The sequence below is a fragment of the Phaethon lepturus genome, unplaced genomic scaffold, assembly GCF_000687285.1.
Source record: "Phaethon lepturus isolate BGI_N335 unplaced genomic scaffold, ASM68728v1 scaffold41721, whole genome shotgun sequence".
NCBI classification, from domain to species: Eukaryota; Metazoa; Chordata; class Aves; order Phaethontiformes; family Phaethontidae; genus Phaethon; species Phaethon lepturus.
The window spans coordinates 1-8,124 of NW_010516274.1; the positions used below are offsets into that span (position 1 = coordinate 1).

Here is an 8,124-nt window from a genome sequence, read left to right on the forward strand (position 1 = left end):
CGCTGCAAGAAAACACAGGGTTTGCTTCACACCAGCAGAAGAAAACGTCACTTTTTTAGCCCGTGGACAACTGAGTGTAGCAAATACAGGGCTGTTACCATACTGCAGAGCCTGGGGGTATTTCACACCTCTCCAAGCAGGCAGCACAACTTCTGCTTCCAGCGCTTGCCCACCGATGCCTACCGGGACAGTTCAGCCATCAGAGGCTTTAGTCTAGACCCAGGCTTGGGCTGCTGCACCAGAAGTGCTGTGCTCCACGCGCTGATGATGAGTATGTTTTCCTAATGGCTTATGGGAACCAACAGTAATACAATAAAGTTACAGCATGAGCAGAACAGAGCGCTCTGTTCCTCTGCACCGGATTGCTTACAGGAGCACTTTAGGCCCAAACAACACAAGAAGACTTACCAGATTTCTAGTCATTTCTATCCAAAGGGTACAGAGCCCCAACAATATTAAATCTGAGAAAATAACTATTTTATAAATGGGAAAATCAAAGCAAAAGTGCCAAATGGCATCGGCAAGTGTCTTAGGGCACCTGAGACGGCTCTGGGAGGACCCCAGTGCTTACACGGAGGGAGAGATTTCTCCAGCAGACGTGGGTGCAGACGGTTTTGGTAACAGCATCGATGCTGCGGGGAACATATGTCCCTGCTATGGGCCCCAGCAGCTATCCTCCCCAGCTCTGCGTGTCGGGCAGCTGGCTGTGCACGGAGCTGCCTGCAGGCAGGCAGAGAGGCTGGGTGTCAGGGCTCGGCGTGGCAGGGGAGGGCAGGGCAGGGTCCGTGGGGAGGCAGGCGTGCCATGGGGACGCCATGTTGGTCCACGGGCCCATGCCTCAGCCCCGCGCTGGGGCAGGCAGGCGGGTACCAGCCTGCAGGCAGCCAGGGAGGAAGAGGAGGAGGAGTTAGTGCTCATTGCGGGCAGCCTTCCCAGGCAGCCTTCCCAGCTCAGGGCAGAGCAGGTGGAGGGACGGAGGGGACGCAGCCTCTCGCCCAGACGGGGAGATGGAGTGGCTGAGCCAGCGCTGCCCGCTGCTGCCCGCTGCCCAGGGCTGCCCTCGGCCGGGCCGCGGCACCTTGCTGCTGGTAAGTGGGAACCCCCCCGCCCCGCCAGGGCCGGCTCTGTGCTTGGGATGGGGGGACGCGGGTGACCCACTGGGGAGCGTTGTGGGTGCGAACCCAGGCAGCCATAGAAACGCCTCCGTCTCTACCTTTAAAAGGGAACCTCTGCAAAAAAAAAAAAAAAAGGACAAAAAAGATCGTGCAGGAGGAATGTATTCTCGGTCTCTGCAGAGAGCAAAGCAAATTTCTTACGAGTTTTTTTCCACTTGTGCTGAGGAAACTCACAGCATGCTCAAGATTGCCACAACTTGTGTTTGGGTTTGGGGTTTTTTTTGTACAGAATCTCATCAAAACTAGGCAAAAAGTCCTAGCATGGTAATTTTAAGCCCTAAAGCTGTTCTTAGTTCACGAAAGCCAAAAGAAATCTTGCAGAAATCTTAGTCTCTCTAAACTCAAATATCATTTTCCTGGTCAGCGCTTTTCAGTGAAATACTTAAAATCTCACATAAGGTTTTTCAATTTTGTTCATTTTAACATTTTGGCAGTCATGAGTTTATTGAGTTTATCAGGTAGGAATCCTGAAGTTTCACTCCTTCACTTTTGCACCATCCCCTGGCAAACACAATTATTCTGAAAAAAAAAAAGGGGGCTTTTATCTTTCTTTTCAGAAAAAAAAGGGGGGGAAACCCCCCCAAAAACAAGAGAATGGTCACTTTTGTACTAATATTCAATCACAAATGTTCATGGGGATTTCCTCTTCACATGCGGATACATCTCCAAGACGATTAATGATTGCCATGCTGAACAGGTCAGATATTATTTTTTTTCCTGAGCAGGGAGCATGATTACACTCTAATCTGGAAAAACCGATACACCAGCATATCTCTGTTTGACTTGTAACTATCTGAGTAGCTTCTGGGATTTGTTGCATAATATTTGTTAAATGGCTTAGTGGAAAAAAGAGCACAAAAGAAGCTCTAAAAATTATTACGAGAAACGTTGTAATAACAAAGAATATTTCCTCAGATGGATTGGAAAAGAGGAGACAACCAATATAGCACATCATCCATTTTCCAAACGAAAAGGAGCTCCTGTCTGTGTGGTGACAAGAGAGATTTTTTAAATTCAATCTTTTTTTAAAAAAAAACTCTGACATTGGCCCTGTGATGGGAGGTTTTTCGGAGGACAAAGGAGGGTGGAAATAAGAGGGAAAAAGGAATATATTCTTAGTCTTAGAAACATTTTTTTACCACTGTAAGCTGAATAAGGGCCAGATGCTGTTTATTTCAGAACCAAGACAAAAGACAAAGAGAAGAGCAGCTGTGCGGAGACGGCGAGCGCTGCAGCCCCGGGTACGGGCACCGTCCTTCGGCTATTACTCAGCGCACCAAATTAACCTTGCTATTCCAGCAACATCCCCGCTGAGATAATTACATATTTTTACGTGACTGTGTTTATGGCGTGTGAGTACAAAGAGCAGCTAAGGGGCTTGCCAGGAAAAGCATCTAATGTACAGCAAAACCAACTTGTTGCCACTGCACGGCCGGGGCACGGAGAGAGCGTTATTGTTTTCTGCCGGCAGGCAGGACAGAGACAGCCCTACAGACCAAGGCTGTGTCCATTAGGATTTCTGTGCCTGAAAGGATCCGATTTCACTGTCCTATTAGTATCAGATAATTAAGATGAAATGAACTTAAAACCTGCACTTAAGTCTCATCCCCGCTTGCCTGCTGTGCGAGTCGGTACCGTAGCCTGGGTGGCCGCGCAACGTCTGTCAGTAGGCGAGCGTAATCGTCCCGGGCTGGCAGAGCAGGGCGGAAGCTCTCCCGGTGCCGGCACAGACCATGTTACTCCAGGCTTCCCGTGGCTCTGATCCCGCGGCAGGCTCCAGCCCGAAGCTCTGTCCCGTGGCCAGGTCCCTAGCCCTACCTGACATACTGCTCTCCTCCCTTCCACATCCCCGGCGAGGCAGAGGGTCCCGGCCCCACCATCTCCCAGAGCGGTGGACGTGCCTCACCCCAGGCCCATGGCCAAAGGACGGCTGCAGGATGTGTCCTCCGCAGGAAAGATGTGCTTGATGTGGGAGCCATACCTGGTGGTTCCCTTCTCGCCCCTTTTTGCAACATAAATGTATTTTACCAGAGACAATCAGTGACTGACTGACCTCCTTAGGTCTCCGGAAAGCCGGTTCTGGCTGCTGAGGCCCTGCAGTGGGGTCTGTAACCCCCATCAGTCCGGGGAGTGCCCTCCCGCAGCACAGCTCTGGGCAGACACAGCCTCAAAACTGACCCTTTCCTGCCCCGAGCACTTGGCACGGTGCTAGACTGGCCCCGTTGGAGGGGAATGAATCTCCCTCTGGGCATGTTTTCACTCAAATTACAGCTAGCATTACTGTAATGTTGAAAGGAAGAAGGCTGGAGACCTCCACTGAGCCACAGGTAATGTAAATGCTTAACTTACACAATGCAATATGTCACCTGACTTCATCACTCGTATGTTTTAGGTGGTGACTCTGTCTTTGCTGATGTACCCGGTGCTGCGGAGTCTCGCTCTTCAGCTGCACTCTGCTGTCACCGGCAGCTACATCTCTGGGACCCACTCCATTGCCTTCATCAACTGTCTCAACGAGCAGGTTGCCAAGGATATTGCAAGGTACAGAGACACTACCCCTGCTTGTCTGCTTGAGTTGTTTGAAAGCAGCTTCTTGTGGAAGGAAGCCTTTCCTAGTCCCTCAAGAGGAGCCGTACTTCTCCGTACTTTGCATGTCTATCCCAATGGTGCTCCTTTTCTCTTACACCCTCTCCCTTTCTCTCTGTATCACATATCCACTTACCAAGAGCTGTGCTTTCTAAAAGCAAGCTGACAATTGCCTCTGAAGTCAATGCCACAATAATAGCAAACCAATCCGCAATTTATTCCACTGCCTTTCGTTTTCAAGACCCATTTTAAGCCATGGCCCTAAGTCTCTGGGGTCCCAGATGGATTAAGCCCCAGCCCCCTGTTCTCTGATCTGCAACAGTCCTTTTTCTCTGGAACAACACAGATCAATTCCAGGAGAAGCATTTATGGAGAGAGAGAAAGGACAGTACACTGCCATGAAAACAAAGAAAAGACTGAAAGTGGTCCACAGCAAACACAGAACAGGCACTTGTGAGGTACCACCGGGAAGCCTGCACTCTGCTCACCAGACAAACTTCAGGGAATGAGGGCTTTACCTTCTTTTTTTTTTTTTTCCCCCTGTTTTAATGTATGAGATACTTTGCATGATATTTTTCATGCAGTTTTTTTCACATATCCGTCAGTCCCTGACTCAATAGATGGTTTGTTCAAAGTACTGAAACCGTGTTGACTGGGGAAATGTTTACGATGGACCGTTACGTTCCCTGCAACACCTCCTGTGCTGTTTTCCCTGCTACCCTGCTGCTTGCCAAAAACTCTCCCCATCCTCTGTAAAGTGTTCCCAAACAGTCGTTCAGGAACTGACAGGCTACTGAAAGGGATTTTGTGTCACCTTAAATACTCCAGCTGTATTAAGAAATTCAAACAGAATAATATCTGTACCGCTTGATGTCTTCTGAAAAAAGGAGTAACTGTACACGGCTGGTGAAAAGAGCCTCAGTCCCTGAAAATGCTTCATTTCAACAGCTTTGCAAATGTTTTCCACTCCTTTTTCCTTATCTTGCAGGGAAGGGAGAGGAAATAAATCACTCCCTATTGCTGAGATATATATACTTCGGTTGCGTTTTGACTGGTGGAATAATTATTTCTTTGTTTCGGAACTTGGATGAATAAGCCATGGTTGTAGAGGATGACACAGGGCTTCTACACTTATTTTCTGCTCACTGTTTTCCTGGTGCTGTCATGCTTGTTCTTCCTTTACGTTGCTCTGCAGAGCACTCACTTTGATGGATCAGACTGCAAGGAAATTTTCAGCTGGTTTTAAGGAAGAGGAGTTCAGAGTTTGTGAAAGCAGATTAGCTGCAGGTAGAATTCAGCATCTGGCTTGTTCATTGCACTGGTTCTAACCCAGTTTATCTGGATTACTATTAACTTAAAATCCTCAGAAGAAACCCTGAGTCCACACAGGAGATCTAGTCCCTCCCCTGTGCCTGCTCCGAGAAGGTGACCCCTTTGGGCTGGATGGTGTGGCCATTGAACCTCACATAACTTAGCTAACACCCGAGCAGCCTGTCAGCCTCTGGTTCTGCCTTAGATTTGTGCATACGGTTTTCTTTGCTTTTCTGCTTATTAATATTTCATCTGTCTCAATTCAGATCGTGTTGTGAGGCAGGAACAAAGAAACACACATTAAGTACCTAACCCAAAGATTTCATGTATTATGCAGACGTTTTTCCACAGATCACGTTCAGCTTCTTATAACGTTTCCCGTTCCCATGGTGGCCGCTTGTTTCCGCTCAGCTTGCTAGAACAAAGTTCAGGATCTCAGTTGGGATCACAGTTTATTGTGACAGAGCAGAAGCAATTAGAAGGTACTCACCCAAATCAAAAGGCTCCTGCGCTCAAGTGACTTGGATGTTGCAGGCAACAAAAACAAAATGATTCGTGCCATGTGTCTGACACGATAAACACAGCAGGGATATCTCCGCTTGTGCTGCTGCAGTTTGTTGATCTACAGATTAACTCAAGATGCTTTACAAGCATTAAATGCCTCAAACTGGCTACACATGGTGAGAGCAAACAAGCCGGAGCCTCCCCGGATGGCTGTCTTCTCAGGCCATGGTTCCTCTGAGCCATCGGCAGAGAGAAGTCCATCTCCATCCCCTTGCTGTGCTTAAACGTTAAACCCAATCCCAGGAGCTAGCTGGGTCCAGGCACTGGTTCTCCAGTGCGCTGCTGGAGTGGCAAGACGTCGCAGGGTCATCAGAAAGAGCTGCTTTCCTCCCTGCCCCACAGCAGAGCCTGTGCAGCCCCACAAGGGCACCTTTGCCTCGTGCTCGTAGTTGCAAGTATAAACTTCTACAGAGAAAGCAGGAAGACGGTAAAGACGTGCCAAGGAGCTTACACACTCAAACAGGAGCCCCACTGTCTTTAGGGGTCAGAGGCCAGATTGCAATGCATGATGCAGCTGGTACTAGCACCCTGACCAGGGTGTCTTCAGGTCGCTGCCGTGGAGGCACCTCTTGTGCTCCTTCTGCTCATCTTCAGGGCACGCTGGCCAATTTGTTTTGTAATCACCTCCAGTCTGTACCATTCCCTGGATGGAAGGACAATAAATTTTTAACTTGCTCTGAGCCAAAAACATCCTGGAGAGTGGAGCAGAAGTTAACTGGAATGGTTTTAATGATTTAGCTCACGAGGGGTTAATTTTTGCAGGTTGTTGAATTGAGCCTTGGAAGGCTCTGTATTTAATAACCTGGAAAAGGGATAGGGCTGCCATCTCTGTGAGAAGGGCCCAGGCATTGCTGTGGTCAGAAAACACAACATTTGACCTAGTTCTTCTCAAAATCCAGCCTGAGATTGCTTCAGTACTCTTTAATCACTTAAATATCACTTCTGCTGGCAGACCCAAGCAGCTCTGCAATAACAAATCAGCCCACAACTAAAGGAGGCAGCTGGAGGGAAGGAATTTATTTGGGCTTTAGACTTCTAGGATATTTTGGGTAGAAAAACCTTGATGTTGTTAATTTAACAAGATCCACATTTAGTCCACTATGTGAGGAAGAAGCACAGTTTGACAGTGTAAATACAGGACTGGGAGACAAACCCCCTGGTGTCCACCCCAGGCCCAGTTCTCACAGCCCCGTGGCTCAGCCCCTGCCCTGGCGTCCCCACGGCGAGATGGGCACAGGGCTGGCGCAGGGCAGGACCCTTGCACCATGTGAGGGACAGGTCCCGTGTGCTGCTCCGAGCCAGGAGCAACACCCAGCCTTCCTGCTTGGCAGGGGCGACGATGGGGACAGTCCCAGAGCCGTGCCAGGAGGACCTGAGCTGAAGCAGCTCCAGCTGGAGGTCACCTTTGCCTCTGCTTTCCCGGGGTAATAATTAACCACAAATCCCACGTCTCCAATGTCAAAGCTGGTGCTGGCAGTCATGAGGGAATGTCCCTGTGGCTGGGGGCAGGCACTAACTCCCCCTCCTGTCTCACCCAGGGCCATCATGGATAAGAAGCTGGCGGCCAACGTGAACATCCTGCCGAAGAGCCTGGCCTTGTAAGTTGGGCTGAATATTCCCCACAGAGGAGGCAAACCCGGGCTTCCCAGGGGAAAGGAGGAGATGGACACCCTGCTGCCCTGGGGAGAGGGGACAGTTTCCAGAAGGCTGCTGGGTCTGTTTGTTGTTGCAGATGTGGAGATGATCCTCACCCGTGCAAAGTGCACTAAGCTTATTAAGGGGTGCAGATGCTCCGACTGCCAGTGGGGACCATTTATTTATTGGTTGCTTAGCTACACGGAGATCTAGCAAAGAGCAAGGGGATTTATGGTCCTGAGGACATAGCGCCAGTTTTACAGGATCTAAAAGAAGCTAAGATAGGCACCAGAAGAGGCCTTTACGATATTAAGCAGCTCTTTCAGGAAGGAAGAACAGTATCTTTGACCTTGAAATATGACCACATATGATACGTGCTCTGCAGGTATCCTCAGCCATTCGTGCACAGGGATTGCACTTGTTAGAGGAGTTAAAGAACAAAGCCCCAAAACAGCTGTTTGCTCGTAGCAGCACCCTGGCCTAGCCCTGCTAGAAGAAGGAACCGGGTCCCCACATCGCAGCCTCCCCACAGGAGGGGTTCCTCACAGCGCACCCCCCTAGGCTCTCCCATAGCCCAGCTGAGGCAGCTGAAATAGGGCAAACCCAGTAATATCCTTCTTCCCCTTATGCTTCTTCCCGACGAGCCACAACGGCCGGAGCAGAGTTGCTCCGGCGCGGCCCTGCCTGCTTCAGCTGGTTTCTCCTCCATGCCCCGCTCAGGAGACACCGCGACGCCTCCGAATGCCTCCTCGCGCAGGAACCCAGCGCGGAGATGAAATCACGATGGCCTTCTGTCAACATAAATGTTTTGAAAGGTCATATCTGACTCACGAGAAGTACATCTCCTCTCCTG

General features: G+C 49.7%; 1 protein-coding gene across 1 annotated transcript in view; it reads left to right on the forward strand.

Moving 5' to 3' along the window:
* Window positions 1–3,588: 3,588 nt before the first annotated feature.
* Window positions 3,589–8,124, forward strand: part of CUTA (cutA divalent cation tolerance homolog (E. coli)) — a 6,140-nt gene continuing 1,604 nt past the window's right edge. Inside the window, exons 1-2 of the mRNA XM_010296010.1 lie at window positions 3,589–3,716; window positions 7,175–7,234. Of these exons, the coding sequence (XP_010294312.1) occupies window positions 3,589–3,716; window positions 7,175–7,234 (188 nt within the window). The remainder of the gene's footprint in view (window positions 3,717–7,174; window positions 7,235–8,124) is intronic.